This window comes from Ochotona princeps, chromosome 10, assembly GCF_030435755.1.
Source record: "Ochotona princeps isolate mOchPri1 chromosome 10, mOchPri1.hap1, whole genome shotgun sequence".
Lineage (NCBI taxonomy): Eukaryota > Metazoa > Chordata > Mammalia > Lagomorpha > Ochotonidae > Ochotona > Ochotona princeps.
Window position 1 is genome coordinate 65,716,370 of NC_080841.1, and position 22,412 is coordinate 65,738,781.

At 44.4% G+C, this 22,412-nt stretch overlaps 1 protein-coding gene across 1 annotated transcript in view; it reads left to right on the plus strand.

The window, feature by feature from the left end:
* Positions 1 to 22,412, plus strand: part of ADARB2 (adenosine deaminase RNA specific B2 (inactive)) — a 523,417-nt gene that overhangs the window by 466,587 nt on the left and 34,418 nt on the right. The window contains exons 5-7 of the mRNA XM_004588466.2: positions 4,646 to 4,814; positions 7,842 to 7,993; positions 15,847 to 16,015. Of these exons, the coding sequence (XP_004588523.2) occupies positions 4,646 to 4,814; positions 7,842 to 7,993; positions 15,847 to 16,015 (490 nt within the window). The remainder of the gene's footprint in view (positions 1 to 4,645; positions 4,815 to 7,841; positions 7,994 to 15,846; positions 16,016 to 22,412) is intronic.

The window sequence follows — 22,412 nt, forward strand, 5'->3', positions numbered from 1 at the left end:
AGCAACAGTTTCAGTCACTACCCAGCAGCACTGGTCCCAACTTGCTTTTATCTCTCTATTGATACTGAGCTCTGCTTTCCAATTATAAAATTGACTAACAACACCAAGTCCCTGTCTTTGGGCTTTGAGGAGAGAAATGATAGTAAAACATCCCAAATCAGGACAAATAGCCCTGAATTTGGCCCTTCTTTATTTTAAAGCCTTTATTTAAAAAGAAAATATGTAATTAGCAAGCAACTATTTCAATGTCTTTTCCTCCTCCATCTCTATATAGTACTTGCCAGTATCACTGGCGCTAGGCAGTTCTCTAATTCCCCACTTGCCCGTTCCTGCCAGCATTTCCTAAGCTGTTATTATGCAATGGCCAGACTTTCAGCTGTTGTGACAGGCTCCCTTCTGGTGAAACAGCCTTCTATAGCTGCCTGTCCAATTTGCGTACACTCTGTGCTCATTTTAGATAATCTAATCTAATATTCTGTGGAGATTAAATATCTTCAGGTAGCACCTATAATAGATCTCCAGCCCTTCCTTTGAAGCTTAAACTCCATCACTTTTCCACACAAAGCCCCCACTGATAGCAAAATAGACTCTTCAAAAAATGTTTTATTATTGTTGTTTGAAAGACAGATTTATAGAGAAAAAGAGAAACAGAGATTCTTCCATCTTCTGGTTCACTCACCAAACGGCCACAACAGCCTGAACTGAGCCAATCCAAAGGTAGGAACCAGAATCTTCTTCGCAGTCTCCCATGTGGGTGCAGGGGTCCAAGGATTTGAGCTATCCTCTGCTGCTTTCCCAGGCTATAAACAGAGAACTGGATATGAAGTGGAGCAGCAGGGCCATGAACCAGCACCCATACAGAAAGTTAACACTGCAAGGTGGAGGATTAACCTGTTGAGCCACTACATTGGCCCTCAAAATAGACTTTTAATTGCCTCCCAATACATGTCTATACTTTCCCCTCTCCATACCTTGACTACCGTCACTCTGTCTGAGGTGCCTACCTACACATCATGTTCTACTTGGAAAATTTCTTCCAGTGGTTTCCCACATATGAATCAATCTCTCTCTCTCTCTCTCTCTCTCTCTCTCTCTCTCCTCTCTCTCTCTCTCTCTCTCTCCCGCTCCCTCTCTCTTTGTCTCTCCCTCCCTCTCATTTGCTCCTTCAATTCATAACATATATGTTGTATTCATCACACAATCTCTTCTTTGGTAGACATGTGTGCCTGTGGCATCATATCCCTAAATACATGTGAAATGACATGATCGTGTCCTTCATTTGTCTGTGGTTCCTCTGTTACATGGCATCAAGCTGGTACACAGAAGATGGCATTAATGAAAACTAGAGAAGCAAATAATACATTTCTTGAAGCCATCTGATTGTACTGAATATGGCAGAGCCTGGAGTCAAGCAGAGTTGAGAATTAATGAGGGGTGAAGAGAAAGCAGTTTCTTTTTTCTGTGGCTCTAATTTCCATGGAATCAAAAGGGGAGGATCAGGCCAGGGCATCGAGAGCAACCATACGTATTCTCAAAGAGCTGCCCAAGTCAGACCACATAGGCACCAGATATCTGAATATCGAAGCACTGTAAGACATAATTATGAATGCTATTTCCCATTACTCTAAATACCTGCTTTAATGAAGCTGGAATCTGTAAAATCATTTCTCCATAAAATTGGCTTTCTCGTTAACGATTCAACAATCTACATGTCACTCGCCCTTTCAGCTCGCAAGTGGCTCCCAGCTACCCTCAGAGTGTTGAGTGTGCAACAGGCTCCCTTTGCTGCCTGTAGTGTCAACCTTGTTGACATCTTGACCCTTCACACCCTAATCAAATTTGTAGAAAGTATCAAAAATAAAAATTTTACAGTAAAAAATCCTGTTGACAAACAATCATCAACTCCACCCCAGGACACCCCCACCTGAGGGGCAGCCCACCCTGGGGAAGCAGGGGGTTGGAGCACAAGGATGCCAGGGTGCAGGGAGAGGAAAGAAGCTGCTTGTAAATTTTTCCTTGGGAAAGAAACACAAGGCATTTGGTTGCATTTTTTTTTCTGCTTTTATAAAGCAACGTAACTGCTAGCTTGGGGAACAAATGTAGGAAAGTAAACGACCAGGTGTTTCCTGACAGCATCAGGCAAGCAAACCACAGCAGGGATCTACAGATATTTGGAGAGTGAATTGGCGGATGGGTCTGTCACTTTCCTTCTTTCAAAGGAATTTTTTTTAAAAATGTAAAAGATCAGGAAGAAGGGAGATGATACTGGTAAGGGGGGTGGTGGAAGGCTGGTTCTGTCCCTAGGCACACCCCATAAAACTGGTGAGGATTCTCTTCTCTCAGAGTAGAAGAAGTTAGATAACAGGTACCAAGATGCAGAATTAGTTCTTGGTTCTGTAGCTTTAGTCTATGACATTGTCAGATGTCTTCCAAAATAACCAGTTTCCACTAGTTAGGACAGGGTGTGGATAGCATGACCAGGACCAGTGGACCCTCTTCAGAGCACAGGAGAAGCCAAAAGGAGAGCAATGGATGTGGGTAGGAGCGGCAACCGTGGGTGGGGCCAGTTGGATGAGAGAAAAGGGAAACTGAACAGACATTGGGTCCAGCTGCTGAAGCACTCGGGAAGCAGGAAGCAAGGCAGCTCCCAGAAGCCTGGCTTCCACTGGCTTGTCCTGCTGGGGCGTCCACTGGGTACAGATGGCCCACAACCCCTCATGGCCTGCAACCTGCTACCACTCTGCCACCCATCCTGGGGCTCTCCAAGGAGGATGAAAAGTCTTGCTGTTTTGAATTGAAACTCTACCTACTCCTGCTGCCATTAGTGATTTGCAACTTTGTCCTGGGGTATAAGTGCCAAGAAGTATGAAATGCATCCCATACACTCAGTTCCTGGATTGTGATCCCAGAAACCCACCAAACCTGGTTCCTTGACAACTTCTAGGAGTCCTAGAAGCTCCCACCCAAGGCTGCTGCCACACCCAGTGGCATCATTGTGCACATGGTCGTACCACACTGGTTCATGCCATCCATCACTTTCTTTTTTTTTTAAAGATTTATTTATTTTATTACAGGCAGATATACAGAGAGGAGGAGAGACAGAGAGGAAGATCTTCCGTCCGATGATTCACTCCCCAAGTGCGCCGCAACGGCCGGTGCACGCCAATCCGATGCCGGGAACCTGGAACCTCCTCCAGGTCTCCCACGAGGGTGCAGGGTCCCAATGCTTTGGGCCGTCCTCGACTGCTTTCCCAGGCCACAAGCAGGGAGCTGGATGGGAAGTGGAGCTGCCGGGATTAGAACCGGCACCCACATGGGATCCCGGGGCTTTCAAGGCGAGGACTTTAGCCACTAGGCCACGCCGCCGGGCCCCATCCATCACTTTCTACTGAATGTGAAAGATGTGAGCAAAGGGCTGCAACCCACCAGACACTACTCCTCTGACCCCAGCATCAGCCTGTGGAATGAGATTCTGGAAGGCAATGTGTTTGCTGTTCAGTTCTGCCACCATATTACTAAGCCTTCACACCTCTTTCAGGCTTAACTGTGTTCCCCAAGGCCATATTAGGGTTTTTGCAAAGTACAAATCTCTGTGTGTAGCACACTACAAGATTCCAGCTGTTCCAAATCACTAGAACTTGACTTTCAGAGATTCAGACAAGTGCTCAAGCCTTGGAAAAAGCCCCGGAAAAAGTGAGAGGATGGAAAGACTGGAGCACACCATGCAGGAGTGTGTCCCGGCAAATAGGAGGACAGGTCCTAGGGACTTCGAGAAAGGTGTATTTAGAATTAAAGGTGTGGAGGACTGAACACAAGGACTCAGCTGCTCCCCTGGGTCCAGTGGCTCTGAAAGACAGTTAGACTCCACTTCAGGAAGATGAAGCCTGCACACAACACATATGTTACACAGATAACTGCCCCTAAGTCTTAGCCCAACTACAATTGGGTCTACAGGGTCAGACTCCAGGCTTGGGAGCCTGTCTTTTGCCTCATCTCCCTCCTGGGCATTACACATTTCCATTGGCAACTCTTCTAAATGAAGATACCATTGTCACCTTGGATGTTGAGGCAGTGACAGAATTTCTTGGAGGAGAATTTGGATATTAGCAGCACAGGTGCCTCAAGGCCTCTTCCTCCTCTTCTCTAGAATCTCAGCAGGAAACTGGCAGCTGTTCAGATTCCCTCTTCCTCCAGAGCTGGGTGTGACAGTGGCCTTGGGTCTCTTTTTTGGTGGCAGATCATCATCATGTCTCTTTCGTCATTTCCCAAAACTCTTGCACAGAGCTCCATTTCCCTTCAGATAAATAGAGAGCACATCAGGTGCAATGACTCGGGCAAAACGCAACAGTGAGCAGGTTGTTCTCAACTTAAGACACCAATAGAATTCTTGGCATGAACACTGTCAGCCTGTTTTCTAGGCATGTTCAGCTGAAAGCCACTCCACAAAGCAAAACCTTACTATCTTCTGTGATTTAACACAAACCCCAGAATGTATCACACTTTACCATGCATATTATCCTGGTCCACACCAGGGGTTCTGCATGAGGGAGACTAGGCGGGGCTGCCCACATGGAGCCTCCATTCACGCAACATGGGGAAGGGGTGTGGAGGCTGAGCTGTTCTGACCACTCTCTGTGTCCCCCAGGCTTGGACATCAGGCAGGCACAGGTCATCGTCCTGTCCTCAGGGACCAAGTGCATCAGCGGAGAGCACATCAATGACCAGGGGCTAGTGGTCAATGACTGCCATGCAGAGATTGTAGCCAGGAGGGCATTTCTTCACTTCCTCTATGCACAGCTGGAGCTGCACTTGAGGTAAAGGGGCCTCTACTGGTGGGTTGAGGGGTCTGGCTGGTCTTTGATGGGGCTGAGGTTCCTTAACAGGTTTGCTGACACAGTTCAACTGGTGAGCAGCTACAGAACAGAACGGAGACCCTGTCTCTTCAAAAACACCCTGCCTGCCTGTGCATTCCACCTATGTGTACACACCATGCAGGCACACACAGATACATGCCCTGTCATAGTCATTCCATTTGATGTTTTCCCATTAAGATATTCAGAGCATCACTACAGAACCCCACAAGCTAAAGCTCTCTTTACAAGAGAGCCATCCCTTTCTCTTGCATGCTGTCAGCATCTTACCAAGGCATTTCTCCTGTTGGTCTTTCAAACTCTAATTGCTGCTGAGGGGCAGAAATCACAGAGCCAGCTGCAGGGCACAGCATGTTCTCCCCAGGGAAACAGCCCACCCAGGTGCAGCCTGAACTGTGTCCCCTGACTGTGGATTTGCATGAAGGCAATGCTCTTCTAATCACTGACCTCCAGTTGCAATCTTCATGTTGGAAGGAAGGAAGGAAGGAAGGAAGGAAGGAAGGAAGGAAGGAAGGAAGGAAGGAAGGAAGGAAGGAAGGAAGGAAGGAAAGAAGGAAATTAATATACTCTGTTTGGAGATGGAAGCTGTTGTTCCATGACATGCAACCCAGCATGGATAGACCTGAGTTGTAATTGTGGAGTTACAGCATGAAGTTACTCAGATGGATACTGGGGCTCAGTCAAGCTAAGTTACCACGGTAAAGTCAACACATCTGCTCAATTTTGATGATATTGTGTCCATGTCAGTCTGGACCGTGTTTCATGATTCCCACCAAGGAGAGTGCCTCCCTTACAGTCCTATCCTAAGAGTTTCTCAGCCAAGGAAACATCTCCTCATGTTCAAGGCTTCTGCAAGAATGGCCAGAACCCCACCAAGATGCCAGCCAGAGGCAGGGTGCTACTTTTTTCAGTCTTCAGTCCTCATTCCCAAGCCACAGGCTCAGTGGCCACTGGACAAGCTCCAGTTCTTGTTGGATTAGGGTGGCAGGTATGTCTCTGGGGTCCTCCTGTACAAGGTCGCCCTCTTCTGGCTCAATTGTTTCCACACCCCACATTCCCAAATGTGTCCCATTGTCTGGATTTTTTTCTGTAGGCAATGTGACTAAAGCATCCACAGGTGGGTTTGAGATGTTTCCTGTTTCTTGCCTCCATCTCCAAACTTATGTGCATTTTAACAAGAGTATACTGAAGTGAAGAGGCTGTTGAGAACCTAAGAAGCATGCTTCAGCATTGGAGTTCCCAGTGATCTGATGGATACCTGCTCCAGGTAGAGGCAGACTGGCACCTAGACATCAGTCTCAAAGACACACAGGTGCTCCTGGAGGGGCCTCTTTAGTCCCCATGCAATGGGTCTACTTGCTGGAGATGCTCCTCCCTTGCACCTTCTAGCTGAGCTTCCATAGCCTTTGAGGCAATGCTCCTCAAATCCCCTAATAATGGAAATCTCAGGAAGTGGAAGCTGTGGTGAGCAACATATCCATTCCCATCAGCATGTGCAAAAACCACACAAAGGGAAGAATGGCCCCTGTGTACGCCAAACAGGCTCACATAAAAGCAATACCTTAATACACTCAATTAATTTTTATCAGCGCCTCTGAGTAGTGAGCAGCAGCCTGATGTATTGCCATGTCAGTTCCAGGAAGCCTGCCCAGAGTGCAGCTAGAGTTTATGTAGGGGAACAGAGTTGGAAATCTCTCAAAATGTGGGAAAGAGTCTTTCCTGAATATCCAGCTGCTTGCTTGGAAATAGTTGCAAATACCCTTACCTCTTGCATGTGCCAGGCAAGCCAAGCGGGCCAAGGTTTACCAGGAGCTGGCTGTGTGCCCAGAACTATGCCGCCAGCTGGGAGGGTTTCAAAGACAACTGTGACCCAGTCCCCACCCCCCTGCACAGGGGCACCAGCAATGGCAGCAAAATGGAACAAAGTTCAAGCACAGCTGTGCAGCTTCCCCAGCTAGAAACCCAGCAGGGGGCACATTTGCTGAGAGGGTCCACAGAGGAAGTGGCTCTTTCTTTATTTGTGAGGGAGGGGTGTGCTTGGACAGAAGGAGGATGGAGGGTGAGTGGAGGGAGCCAGAGCACAGAGGCAGAAAGGCTGGTAGACGCCTCCAGGGTTTCCTGGGGAGAAAATGTCTGTTCTGCTGCCTGTGAGCACTCAGAGCCCAGCAAAACAGAATCCATCACCAATGGGGCAGAACATGTAAAAACAGCAAGACTGGCAGAAAGGAGATGGCAAGGAAGCAAGCAGACAAAAATCTGGGAGGGAAAAAAATACAAGCGCAGCCACTTGCATGAAAGCACACTGCAGGGTCTTGCAACTAAGGTGGGACCCCTCTGAGCTGACTTTCAGGGGTGAATGAGGAGGTTTTCCAAGAACATGAAGTCTGAGTCCCTCCAAGATTATGAAGCCCAGGTTTCGGGGGAGGGTGGATTTGGAGGGTTTTGTTGGTTTGGTTTGGTTTGGGTTTTTTGTTTGTTTGTTTTGTTTTTGCAGAACTAACCTGGCTCATGATTGGCTGCAAAGGAAAAGTGGGTTCCTTACCCCTTCTTGTCCCTACCTGTTCATGCTGAAAGCTAACATCAACCTCGTTTTAAAGTCTCTTCCCCCCACCCCATCCCTATAATTCACACAGGTATTGCACAGGAAAGCTATGTCAAGTCATCAATATATTGTGCAATATTTCCCTTTGGAGCACTTGTAAATCTGTAAGATTCAACAATTTTATAAATATACAAATGCTGGCTCTGTGCAGTGTGAACCTACTAAGAGAGGGTCTTTGCTGGTTGTTTGCACTCATGTAGCTTCATCGCTACTTATTCTAGAAGTATTGATGCAATGAAAAACCACAGTATGGAATAGGAAGGGGCAAAATTGGAGAGCAGCTCTTCAAGACAGAACAATATTCACCTGTTTAGGACTTTGCTGGTTTGATTGGTAATAAATGACGTGGAACTTCTTTGTGACCCTAGCAAGCGGCGTGAGGACTCTGAGCGGTCCATATTTGTGCGGTTAAAGGAAGGAGGCTATCGGCTGCGAGAAAACATTCTCTTCCATCTCTACGTGAGCACATCCCCATGCGGAGATGCCAGACTCAACTCTCCCTACGAAATCACCACAGACCGTAAGAGATGTCATATTTACCTTTCTAAAATTGATTTGATTTATTTGAAAGGTAGAGTTACAGAAAGAGAGAGAAACTTTCCATCCTCTTGTTCACTCTCCAAATGGCTGCAGTGGCTAAGTCAGGGCCAGGCTAAAGCCAGGAGTCAGGAGCTTCTTCCAGATCTCCCATGTGGGTGCAGCAGCCCAAGCACTGGGCAGTACCCCGCTGCTTTCCAAGGCTCAATAGAGGGAGCTGGATCAGACAAGGAACTGTGATACCCATATGAGATGCCAGCACTGTCACACTCTGTATGCCACAGCTCTGGCCCTGTTGCTTTTTCTTTTGTAAACAAACAAAAACTTTCTGCCTCTGAACCCTGGTTATGGCTTCCAGAATCCAGACACACTGGGTTCAGTGTGGCCATGGCCCTGAGATGCTGAAAGTGCATTGCACCTGCAATTAGCTGAATAATACTTACAAAATCTTTGTCTGCAATGCCCAACTCATTGGTGGAAGAGTAGTCTGCAGCCTAAAATCAGCTATTTAATTGCCACAACTCTGCTTCATTTTATTTGGTCAGACAGTTATTCCAAGTTGTGAACAGAATGAAAGAGATGGGAAACAAGAGTGGCATGAGGTGAGAACAAAATTCAAATTAGCTGTGTCTTTGTTTCCAACTTTGGGGAAAATAAAGCTCATGAACCCACAGGTGCATGGTACCTGGCAAAGGTGCCTACCTATGTTAACTACAAGCTTCCACTGTTAAAAATTCAGCCCTGGTAGGTCCCACCTTGTTAGTATTTGTAAATGTGGAGGAAAAGAAAGCACTGTGTGCCCTTGAGCCCTGTTGGTTATCTCCATGGTGGGAGGACAGGGTTAAGTTCCTGCTGTGGTGTACCTGCTGACGGCCTCAGTGTGTCCAAGTAGAAGAACATATGTCCAGGGGTAATGGCTCCTCTGTTTCAACAGGAGATGAAGTTCTATTATTGGTGCTGCGTGTGTACACAGTGCACCTGCACATACACATGTGGAGTGAACACAACACTCATGCTCTTCCAAGCCCTTCTGGTAGCAGTCCTGGAACAGCTTCTGACATAGGCAATGAAAGTTAATAGCTGTAGATGTATTTTCTGCCAACTAGATTTGATCACAGGCAGCATTTTGTTGTATTTTTTTAAATTCCAATTAAATAAAATATAAAAATATTTTACACCCCCTAAAATGGATATGTGTGTGTGATGAAGAATCTCATCCTTAAATCAATGTTTAAGTATCAAAGGGCATCCAAGTTTTTAAAAACATGGACTCCCCAGTTATGAAGACTTGATTTTGAGCTTCTAGTTTTCCTCCTTTGGAAAGTTACATTTGTGCTGTAATTTCTAAAGGAAAAACACAAATTGTTGTTCTCCAGGCTTGTGACACATGCCTCCACAACAGGTAAAGATGGTGCGGAGGAAAATAGTGAGGATTTCTTTTAACCCTATGTATATTTAGGCTATTTTTCAAGCCCTCAGAGTAAATGCTAGCCCAGAGAAATTCATTGTCCTTTTTACTGACTTTCCTGCAACCCCTCATGTGTCCATTGGGAGAGCAATTGGATGGGTGGGGGGAGGGTTTTTCACAGTGGAATTATAATGGGACGTCTTCGCTCCACTGGGAAGTGAATGCAACAATCAAACTGAATGGAGAATCCAAGAAAGGGAGCCCAATACAGACTTAAAGAACTGCCCATAGAAGGGTGAGAAGGCTGGGGTGGCCTGAGAAAGGTGATAAATGACTGCAGCTGTCCCTCAGTGGAAAAAGGAGATCCCCAGTGGGATCACATAGTGCATTTCTGCATGACTGTGCAGGATGAACACCAGAGACAGGAAAAACACCGCAGAGTTGACTCATCTTCCTTGAAAATGCTCATCAAACTACACCTACATGATAGCAACTGACCCTATAACATTGCGAAATTTGGTCCATTCTGCATTTGCGAGAAATTACCTTTCCATTTTTGTCTGAAAAGGTTCGGCATCAGGAAGATCCAACCTGGGAGCTCTCAGGTGCCAGGAGGAAATGTTCTGAGAAGCGTTTGAGGATCAGTCTAGTTTCTGCAGTTTCCTCTTTGGCCCCTGTGCCCTGGGAAGAATTAGAAGAGGGCCAAGTGAGGACAACAGGAGCCTCAGCCATGCCTGCCTCCCACTGGTCTACACAAAGACAGTTCTAGCTCATTGAGTTTCCCCTGTCACCGTACATCAAGCACAACTGGGGCTTCTCCAGCCTTAATTTCAACTTGCAATGTCAGTGGTTTAGAAAAACAAAATGATACATCTTTGGAGGCACCCTCAGGTTCACTTCCAGACACAGATGTCTTTTATTTCCTGGTGCTTTTGAGAAAGTGGCAGGTGCTTGTAGCAAGAAAAACATAGTAATATTAATAAAGTATTTTTCTCCTACTTATGCTTTTTTACACCAGACTAAAATGAGATGTCATCGCCTGCTTTGTTTTCTGAGTTAGGTTGGCATCCCTCACCAATTCCTCTAGGCTGGGGAGAATGGAAAAGGTAGGCACTTGGCAAATTTGTAAAGTTGACTTGTTAGCCAAAAGTTATGTATCACTTTTCCCTTATTTACTCCAAAAGGGCAAGCAAGCCCAAACCCCTGCTCTCTGTTTGAAAGGAGATTTCAGAGACATGCTCAAGAATACCTTTTGTAATTTCCTTCCAAACCACCAAGATCCCATTACAGCAAAAGCAGTGGGGAGCTCTCCGTGGTGCTAGCCCAGGCCATGTTTTTCTCTACCACCCTTTAAAGAAGGCTGGGCTGTGGATTAGGGATTGCAATTGCCCAGGGCCTCTGTGGTGGGGCAAGAAAGGTTTATTGCAGGAAATTGAGAAAATACCAGTTAGGGATCTTCTTCCAAGAACTCAGCTGCCAGCATCAGTCATCTCCAATGAATTAAACCCATAGAAAGCCCAGCCTCACCACATTATCAGCTCAGAGTCCCAAGTTCCTAAATGAAGCCCAGCATCTATGATCTATGGATCTATTATCCCTCAAAGTCCTCATTATGTGCTTAAGCTCACCCATAGAGGCTGCAGAGCACAAGCACACTCAGGCTATTCCTCTGAGTTCTGCATCCGGGCTTCAAGTTGCTCATTGAAATCAAAGCAAGCTTAGGATGGGAATTCTCAGTCTCCTGAGTTTCTCTCCACTTCCTTGCCCATTCTCTGACATATTTCCCTGGTTGGTCATAATGACATTAGCTCATTTTTTACTCTTTCCTTCATTTTGCCTATTTAGAGCTATTGTGCATCTCCACTAGGGTGTGCAGCATGTTAACCTCTGCAGTTGTGCCACAGTTCTCTCTCTCTTTCTCTCTCTCTCTCTCACACACACACACACACACACAGGTGGGGGTCTTTAAGAAGTTTATGGAATAAATACTACAGAAAAATTACACATGGATTTAAAAAATATATTTGCACTGAAATAAATTCCCTTTAGTTCTGTTTTTCCATGAACATTTTGAAGTACACTCGTATATACTTACATGCATAAGTTTACACGAATGTGCATAAACACATATGCACACACACAGACACTTAACAGGTGTGACACAATGAGGACATGACTAAGTCTAACAGAAGTTGGGAAACTGGAACAGGTGGCCCAGATTGCTCCCCTTCCTTTAAAGAATGGAGGAAGCAGAACAGAGCATAACAGGAAAATAGAGTAGACCATTTAAAGCAATCATTAAAGCAACCATCGTAGCACTGGAAGGCCCATGGGAGAACCGAGTCTAACTTGGAATTTCCAGGAGCAAATGTCTAACTCCACACCAGCTGCTGAGTGACTGCCTTCCTCTAGGGACCTTTCTGGCCACACAGCTGTTCTGACAGCTCTAAAGGTTTCATGAGTCCCTTGAGCCCTCTAAGTCAAAGTCGGCTGATTTTTTATTTCCCTAAAGGCCAACATCTAAGAGATCATACCATGGCACTACTGTTACCATAGAATTCCATTTCCCTAGTTTGTCTGTGGCTTGGGAAATTCCATATTCCTGTTTTATTTTTTCCCGCAAAACATTCCTCTGAATAGCTCACAAATTATCCATTTCTGAAGTCTTCATATTGCATATCAGTACAAACTGACACAAGATATTTGGGGAGATATGTTGTCTGCAAGTTTAGACCTGTATTACATTCCGTTTCTTTCATGCTCAGTTTGTCTACGAAGGCCTCTTGGAAATTTTTACAAGTTCAAAGTCTTACCACATGGTCCTTGGCCAAGATTCTGATGCATTAGCCAAGGAGGGGTGTCCAGCCATGGGTAAGTTCTGTTTATTGGCCATAGTTTGAGCCACTAGATTTGAACTCTCTCAGAACACATCCTGTCAAAATTAGACACTTATTTCCTTGCTGGATTAACAGAGAGGTCTTCAGGAAGATTTGGTACAATATCTTCAAAGACCAGGTAGTGCACTTTGTCAGAACTTTGGAGTGGGAAGGCAGAAAAGAGTTTGACTAGCATACAGCGTGCACTACACAGGGAAGGTTCTTCCGGAAACAGCCGCTGCACACTCAGGACTCTGAGCTGACACAGGTCTCCACCCAAGAGCCATGAAGCTCACTACAGACTGCTGGAGGACGACTCCACTTCTTCAGAGGCTCTGGGAGTACTAAGTTAGAACTAAGAACGTTTTAATAAAAGCTGAGGTGTAAAAGAATAAGGTTATAGAGCCATTCACTTTAACAACTTCTGTCCTCCTTCCAAACCAAAATACCAAAATTTTACTACAAATTCCTTTTTCCTAAATGTTTTTAAATGCTAAAATTCACTTCTTAATATGATTTTCCAAGAATTTAACAGAGTAGTTAAATTGCCCAATGTATCTTCCACAAGAAGACAGGAAAAACAGCAGGAGTATGGCATATATGTATCTAGAACTTTATGCTAAGTCCCTAGTACATTTTTTGGAAACCGGTTTCATGTAGTGTATAAAAGAGCATTCTAAGAAATCGTATGAAAATTCTATAGAAAATCAAGGAACATAAGGCACAATTCCTTATATTTCTGTGTTCAGATTTCATAATGTAAATTACAGAAACATGCAGAGTATGACAATATCCAGAGATTGTGGGATAATGAATTTTAATGGCCCCATTATTCAACATGGTCATTGTCATCAACATGCTTACCATCAAAATCTGAGGCAAAGGTCACCTACATGGCTAAAACTGGGGAATGTTAAGGACTGTAATGTGCTGTGAGTTGTAGACTGCTTTACAGATACACATTCTTGGATATACCTTTTGAATACAGACTTTGAAAGCTAATTTGATGGGTATATATATTTGCTTCCATTCCTTTGCTTTGGAGATAGTTTCTAACTTCCATGTTTGTCTTTTTCTCTCTCCTATCATTGCAGCACCCATGTGTCATTCTTAAATAACTCTGAATTCCCTAGAGGGTGGATTTCTTTAACTGTCACTTATTGTCATCTTCTTAGTATGGTCCCCTAAAAATAAAATTCTCTGGAACACATTTAGAAAATACCTTACAACTTTGGCTGTACCTTGACATCAATCTCGAAAGATAAATTTTTTATCTTAGTAAATGTTATAACAAAGGATCTGAAGCTTTGCAATGTCAGAATTGACGAGAAAGTTCTGATGGATTTTGGAGTATTTGTGTATACACAGCAGGTGGGATTTTAAAATTTCATTATTTCCACCATCTCTGGCACACTGTAAATCCACTATCAGTCAAGTTCAGTTCTCTGCAATTGCTGGCTGGATTGGCATTTCATTCTACTTGAAGTGGCATCTTCAACTCCCTCCTGCCTATTGCAATTAGCCAAGAAAGAACCAGAGAAAATAGGCTCTACAAGATCACTCACACTCAGAGTCTCTCTGGGAGCGATCATGCTCATCAGAATGGGGGCCAGAGAAGGCCACCTGAGATACAGCGCTTTCAAAAATAAATACGCTCAGAAGCATCTCATACACCTGGCTCTTCAGGCAAAATCAACCCAGCCTAAAAACTAGGAATTAACTCCCAGAAACAAGTTGTTAAGGCAAATTAGCCCTCGTGTCACAGCATTAACACATGACAAAGTCAGCATTTCCTGGAAAGTGGTTGTGCAGAAAGGGAGTAAGAATGTAGAAAGGCCTTAAAATAACACGGGCAACTTTTGAGGTCTGGAAAAATAATGAAATAGCTTGAAGTGCTAGGGAATTATAGGACATTATAACTGATGGGCATTAAAGAGGCCACAAACACCATATTCCCTGAGAAAATTCCCCCCAGAGGAAAAATAAAGTTTCTAACATCATAGAAACTGTTAGGTGTGCTGGCTGCTCCACCATTCCAATGCTACTAGTTACAGAAAGTTTATACTAAAGGGACTCCCCCTCCACCATCAGCATAGGATAAAAAATTTTATTTAAAGCAGATTTACTCATATAATTTGAGTCATGTGAATTTTTTTATTTTCATTTTACAACCATCTCAATCGCCACCAATATTAGCATCATCACTGCTGTTATCATCCCATCATCATCACCCTATCTCCATCACTGCCATCAGGTTATTGTCAGAACCATCCTGTTGTCACTCTACAAAATTCACTCACCCTCAGTGTCATCCTCAGCATCATCGTCATCACCACCATCACTAGCCATCACCATCCCATCCACAACCAGCATCCTCACAAGCATCACCATTGTCATCTGACTCCTAGTATCATTAAAGTTGCAAAGAAGAGAACCACATTCCACCTGCCGGAGGGCAGACACTTGATGGTTGTGCCAAACAGAATTGATCCATCCCATTGGCTCTCCCTTCTGTGGATGACTCACAAGCCTAAGGGAAGTCTCACAAAGCATCGATTGGTTGTAGGATGGAAAAGATCTCTGACAACTCTCAAAGTCTACTTATATTACTCAATAACAAATAAATGCTATGCAGATTGTTGCCTTTTTGAAGGAAACATGACGGGGGAACGTTTGTAAATGTTTGGAACAGTTGTAATTTTCCTGAATATTTCCTTTTCTTAAGATATATTCTGTTTCAAAAAAAAAGATATATTCCGTTTCATTTGAAAGATGGAGTGAAAAAGAGAGGGGAAAGAAGGAGATGAAGCGACAAAGACAAAGAGACAGAGAGAAAGAGAGAGATCTTTTATTCTGTTTCCCTCCCCAAATGGCTCCAATGGCTGGGCTAGAGTCAAGGTGAATCCAGGAGCCCTGCATGCTATCCAGGTCTCCCACATGGATAATAGAGACCCAAATACTTAGGACTTCTCCCACTGCTTTCCCTGGCCTGTAAGAAGGCTACACCAGATACAGAACAACTCCAACTTGAACCAGGCTCCAATAGGAAAGTTGCAGTTGGCTGCATAAACCAATGGGCTGCAAAATGCAGCCCCCTGAATATTTTCAAGCCATAGTGGGTTAAATCCGTGGATAGGAAGATCTGACTACAATTTTTGGCATATAAAAATTGTATCTACAGAACTCACTGTCCATAAAACGAGTGTATCCGTGCTCCTTCTTTATGAACTTCCCCCCAGAGCTGCTTTTGCACATCAGCAGCTGAGGTTGGTAGTGGTGACAGCAACAATACAGCCCACAAAGTCTGGTCTTTTCTAGGAACGTGGGCCAACCCCTGATCACAGTTTTGCTCTACAGTCCAGCTCTGAACCCTGTTGAGTTGGTGAAATCCTCCCCCCATAAACACACACACATCCCAAGTGTGTCTTCTCACACCCAGAGCCCTCTACAGCGTCTCCCTTCCCCTTCTTTCCTGCCTCACGTAGTCGCAGCCCCACCAGTGTCTCTGAAGCAGCATCTTCACCTCCTCTCTCACTGCCCTTTCTTTCCTAGTGAACAGCAGCAAACACATCGTCAGGAAGTTCCGTGGGCACCTGCGCACCAAGATCGAATCTGGGGAAGGGACGGTCCCTGTGAGGAGCCCCATTGCAGTGCAGACCTGGGATGGCATCCTGCTGGGGGAGCAGCTGGTCACGATGTCCTGCACAGACAAGATCGCCAGGTAACAGCCTCCACTCATCAAACTACAAGAAACTCAGCCGCAATCCACAGCCGGGACAGCCGAAGCCACAGGCTCTACCGCATACCCTAACCCTGAGTAAGATCAGAGGTTTAGCACACAGCTGCCTCTCTGCAATAGCCATTTGATCATGCTGAGTCCCACTTGGCTGAGATAGAGAGACAAGCCTTCAGAGAGCGAACTTCAGAGCAAGATTGAGGTGGTTGTTATGAACTGGCAATGCCTGGCTTCCCTGAGCAGTAAGTATGATCACTGTCAGGGAATGATCACTCCGCAACATCTCCTGGGCTCTGCACACTCCCTGGCTACAGGACCCCTGCCCCGTGCTTGCCTTCTCACACTCAGAGCTTGCAGGCCTTCCCTTGTCACTAAAACATGACAAAGGTCTGAGGAGAAGCCATCATGGTCAGCCAAGTGGCTGCCCCCACTGCAGAGAGCAGGACACAAAGGGGAGGAGGTACGGGGAAGAAGCCAGCCTGTGGCCTGGTGGGGGGAGACATCAGTCAGAGTACGGGAAGCAGAGAGTGGAGGGGAGGGGTCTGCATCACCCCTCATGGAGGGGCCTGGCCCAGGGCATACTTCACACCTGATCCTGTGGGCAAGGGGGTTTGCCAAGCCTCCTGGTGGCCTCTGTTGAGACCTCCCGGGCTAGCAAGCACAGAAAACATGAGCCCCCTGAGAACAGGGATTCTGAGTTCTCGTGGGAAATTACCAAATGGCTACAGGAAAAAACAGTGTCATTTACTTGGCTGACTTTGATTGCCCCTGGCTCCGCAGAGCCCCCAGACAGCCTGACGACAATAAATCAAAGCCCTGATTTTTGTATCAAAGGGAACAGCCCCCGGTCGTCAAAGAGCTCATCTTTCAGAAGAAAATGCATTCCTCCTTTGTAAGATTTTCATCTATGCATGAAGTTTTTTATATATATAAAAATGTGTCAATTTTCACTTTAACAGAAATTCTCTTGGTACCCTCACAGAGAACTAGGCTTCTAAATTAACTCTCTGACTCCCCAGGAAAAAAAGATATGAAGAAAATTAATGCTACAGAAGTGAGAGTCTGTTGTCTCTAGGATCTAAGACATCAATAGAGGATATATGAAACTAGGCCAGCAGAACCTTCATTGTATTTGTGCTTGATGACTGGGCAGCCCCAAAACCAGGCTTGCCTCTCTTGGATAAAACACCCTTGAGATCCAAGGACCCACTTTGTACCCTTTCCAGAGGATTTACAGCAGTGCCCTGCATTAAGACAGGTACTAGACGACTTCCAGCCAAAAAAAAAAAAGGCAGAAGTGTGGAAACATCCTAATGACACTGGTTCTACTGGGCTGGAGTGCAAACTCTTCCTGGAGTCACTCAGGAAATAACCTACAATGCCAGGTGGGTTAGGGCACTAAGTCGTCTTAGTTCAGCGATTAGTCTGTGCACTGAGTGTGCTAAAGGATGGAGGAACAGAAAGGAGAGGAAGGACATAACTGAAAGACTTCAAGGGATTCCTTCCTTTTACCTAACACCTCAAAGCCCACCTCACTGTTTTTCCCTTCTGTATCCTTCTGCTATTTCTCTTCTTTGTCACTCCTTCTCCATCCCTCCTCTCCCTCTCTTCTGTCTCACTGTCTTTACTGTGTCTCTGTGACTCTCTCCCCCACCTTCTCCACTCCCTCAAAACCTCCCCCCTCTCCCTCCCCACAACCTTCATCTTCCTCCTTGGCTTGATTCCACTCAATACCCTCGGCTGATAGACCTGCTCTCATTGCTCTTTCCCTCCCAAGGAGAGCCTCTATCTTCTGGGATCTCAGCCACAGCTGCAGACACATCTCCTGCACCAAAATTGCAGCATTTTGTTTGCATAATGTTTGTTTCTGCCTCTGAGCTCTGACCTTCAAGGGATCCTTGGTGCCTCTTGATTCGCATGGTATCTGTCACAGTGAGATGCACATGAGAGCCCTTGATCAACTAGTGCTGGTTGAGAATGGTGATGAGAACAGAGCAACACTGACCACGATAATGACAGAAGTAATACCACCAGCTCTGAGCAGGCCTGTCTGGGTCCAGCAAAAGCAATTGCCATTGAAACACATCCTTTGGCATAGAAAGTCTTGTGCATCCGCCACAATCAGACCCTGAGCATAAGATAAGGGTGTTAATGCTAAGGCGTGAGTTGTTTCAAAATGGAGCCACACTTGCCATTTGTGAAGAGGAACATATGTGATGTTAATGATTCCAAACCATGAGCATCTGTGACATACGTTACTTTCACAAACGCTTCACATAGAGACCATCTGATGATATATGTATTCATCTGTTTTCTCTTTTGTATAAGAGCAAAAATTAGACCTTAGGCTTAATATTCAAAATAAAGGACCCTTTGTACACACTGAATTGAATGAAACATTGAGATGAATGAAAGCTCAGGAATTAATGACAACCCTGACTCTGTAGAGGGTAGGAGTCAGAGGACACACATACAAGTCACATCCTACAACCTGATGGGGGGGACACACTCAGCTTGAAAGCTATACAGGGGTAGGTATATGGACCAGCAGTTAAGATGCCCCTTGATACACTGCATCTGATGTCAGAGTACCTAGGTTCAGTCCCAATTCTTTGCTCAATTCCAGCTTTGCTAAGGTGCACCTGTTGGGGAAACAGAGAATTTCTTAAGTTCTTCGCCTACTGGCACTTACAGGGAAGTTGTGGACTGAATTCCAATCTCCTAGCCTTGACCTGGCCCAACCCCAGCTATTGCAAACATTTGGAGAGCAAGCTAGTGCATGGGAAGATAGGATATTTTCTCTCTCTCTCTCTCTCTCTCTCTCTCTCTCTCTCTCGTTTTCTCTCTATATGTGTGTCTGTGTATGCGTCTCAAATAAATAAGTAAATTCTAATAAAAATTATAATATGCAATACTTTGTACCTGGCACAGTATCATGCTGAAACTAACTTGGCCATTAACAGGTGATTGATAGTCTTCAAGTCATTTTAAAGATCAATTGTTGATCACAGTCATAACTAAAAATTCAATTTCATAAATGTAGCTGAATAAATCATGTTAAACAAAGGCAACAAATTTTCAAAACTCACAACTTCCAAATTATCTTAATGTCATTTACCCTCTAGAAATTATTTATACCCATTATACATGTTCAGTAGAAACATTAAAAAATGCTGTGCTGTTTCCTCAATATTTTTATCTCCTCCCTAATTTGTGTTCAATGACTTCATATCGGTAGATTGAAATTGACTATGGTGATAGTATTTACACCATGGAAATTGGCAAGAGCTTCACATGCACTGTTTTGAGACCTGATTGTTACCAGCGTACACTATTATATAAGTATCATGAGAGTATTAACCAAGTGTACCCATAGTCTAGAAACAGCCTACTTGAGGCTGGCTGCACTATCTAATGTCTGTACCTGGGAGACCCTCATTCTTCCCTCCCACTGAACTCTAAACTTGCATCTGGGGAACCATGACTTACTTTGTGAAAGATATTCAGTGCTTGGCAGAGTCAGAACCTACATATATACAATAAGCACAAACAATATCGTTGCAAAAAACAGATGGCTACGTGGGAGAGGAGCAGAGAATAAATCCAGGAGACCTTAAATGATAGCATGAGGTGACAGTAGCATTGAGATCTCCATGTAGCCTAGGTCTGAACATTTGATCAAGCTGAAAGGGAGTTTAGAACTGGGTAGAAACATCAGCACAGAACAGTGAGTACTATGACTGCATTTGTCCAACTCATCAATGCATGAATGAGCACTACTGAGACATCCTGAAAAGATATTCCATCACCATTGGGAGGCCCAAGGAGAAACAAAGGGGCTATTTCTGACTCAGTCAACCTTTCTAGTTGAATATATGTATTAGACTGCTTTTCACCAGTACCAGTGCTGCACATTCAGTGTTCCATACATATTTATACTGACTAAATAAATGAAAGAAAACTACTCCTTTGCCAGAATAACCATGCTCTAAAATATGACTGCGTAATGTGAAGACTAAAATATTAAATGACTGCAAACTCTCTAATACCACCACAGATGACTTTAGAAAGATGAAAATATTGTCTTCTGCCAACCCCCAAAGATGTGTGTGTCTCGTTAAAGGTTTGTCTTCCTCATTTGCCAAGGTTTTTTACTTTTGTTACCCATAAATTTGGGGGATGTGTTTATAATTAACAAAGCCTCCTGATTTTCTGTCTGAGAGAATACGAGTCTTATTATAAATCATGCGTATTGCCTATAGCCATAGATATTTAATAATTTAGAAAATTCTCTATTAACAGTTGCAAATTTTTGTAAAACAAAGTGAAAGAAATGTTCAGTTGACTCTTTTCATTGTCTATTTGATATAACTTTTATGCGTTAAAATAATACAAATGAATAGAACTGTATATTTAATTAAGGTAGGGAAAGCACATTACTGAACAAATCTAATCCTTTTAACCAATTCCAGTTGATATCAAAGAAAAAGGAACTGTAGCCCATTTATCAAAAGATCTTAACAAATAAGAAGCTACATTAGTTCCCACCTCCAGATCAAAAGTATCTGAGTATCACCTTTTGGATTAATAACACCCAAGTAATAATATTCTTAGGTAACAACAGAAATTGTTCTGAGAACAGAATTCCATGAATAACAATTGATTTCATTTTACAGTGTCAGTGACCAGATTGCTTTACAGCAAAATATGAAAGCTTGTTACAGAAAGCTTGAAATCTTTACAGCGATTTAAAATAAACCATGAAACATTGTTAAAAAAAAAAAAAACTTTTCTCAAATTTCCTTACATATCATTCCCATGTCCTTCGTGCATGAACTCCAGGCTTTTCTAGAACCCCTACGCTAACTATCATGTACACTGCAGCAGTGACAATGACAGTGATAGTGGGGGAGAGATGCCACAGGTCCAATCAGTAAAGGCACCTGTGGTTATCGAGCTTTTCTCTCCAGGGCTTAGAACCTCTTTGAAAATCATATCAATCTAAGCCCGGCACAGTGGCCTAATTGGCTAAAGTCCTCACCTTGAACGCGCCAGGATCCCATATGGGTGTCGGTTGTAATCCCGGCCACCCCACTTCCCATCCAGCTCCCTGCTTATGGCCTGGGAAACCGATTGACAACTGCCCGAAACCTTGAAACCTTGCACCCATGTGGGAGACCTGGAAGAGGCTCTGGGCGCCTGGCTTCAGATTGGGGCAGCTCTGGCTGTTGCAGCTGCTTGGGGAGTGAATCAGCGGACAGAAGATCTTCTTCTCTGTCTCTCCTCCTCTCTATATATATCTGACTTTCCAATAAAATTAAACAAATCTTTACTAAAAAAAATCAAATCAATCCCTTGGATGAATAGCAGCATGTTTTTTTTTTTCACACTACATTAGCAATTCTCTAGACATCACTTAACAAATGTGTTTCTCTCCAATGTAAGTAAGACAGACAACCTACAAACCAGGGCAGGAAGGTTCTTGGCTACCTCCCTCCGACCGTGTATAGTTTTTCCTCATCATTCATAAAAGCCCTGGAGCTATCACCACGCCACGTTACCCATCCAAAACACACTCTTAGCCTTTTGAGGGATCCACAAATCATATGGATATTCCTGCCTGTTCACAGGGCTAAGTCCACACACCCCTTCCTCCAACCCTGACTCTGAATCTGACAGTTCCAACTGTTTATCAGACACTCAACAGCCCCTGCAAAGGGAAGGGAAGGGCCAGCTTCCTCTTAAAGGACTCTTCCTTTTCTGGATGCCTAATGCTTCTCTCGGGTCTCTCCAACAGATCATGTGCTCCTAGAAAACCAGAATCGTTCATCCCCTCCATCTTACTCATGGCCTCTTGTTTGATAATTATGTAATAACCGCTTTAAAATATAAAGGAGATCCTGGGGGTCTGTATTGCAGCTCAGTGTGTTAAATCACTGCCTGGAACACTGGCATTCCGTATGAGCACCTGTTCATGTACAGGCTGCTCCACTTCCCATCCAGCTCCCTGCTCACGGCCTGGGAAAGCAGCAGAGGTTGCCCAAGTGCTTGAACCTCTGTACCTACAATAGGAGACCTACCCAAATGAAGTTTCTACATCCTGGCTTCAGTCTGATCCAGCCCTGGCTCATTGCAACCATTTGGGGAGTGAACCAGCAGATGGAAGACCTCTCTTTCTCTCTCTCTGTCTCTCTCTCTCTCTGTGTTGTATTCCTTCACTCTGTAACCCTGCCATTCCAATAAATAAATAAAATCCTTTCTAGGAAAAAAAAGAGATCCTGAAGAATATTGTCAGGTCATTGGAAGCTATAGACAGATTGGCAATGCATAGTAGGAAGGGTTTTCCCATATAAAAAAATGCATGGGGTGAGGGGGTGCCTTC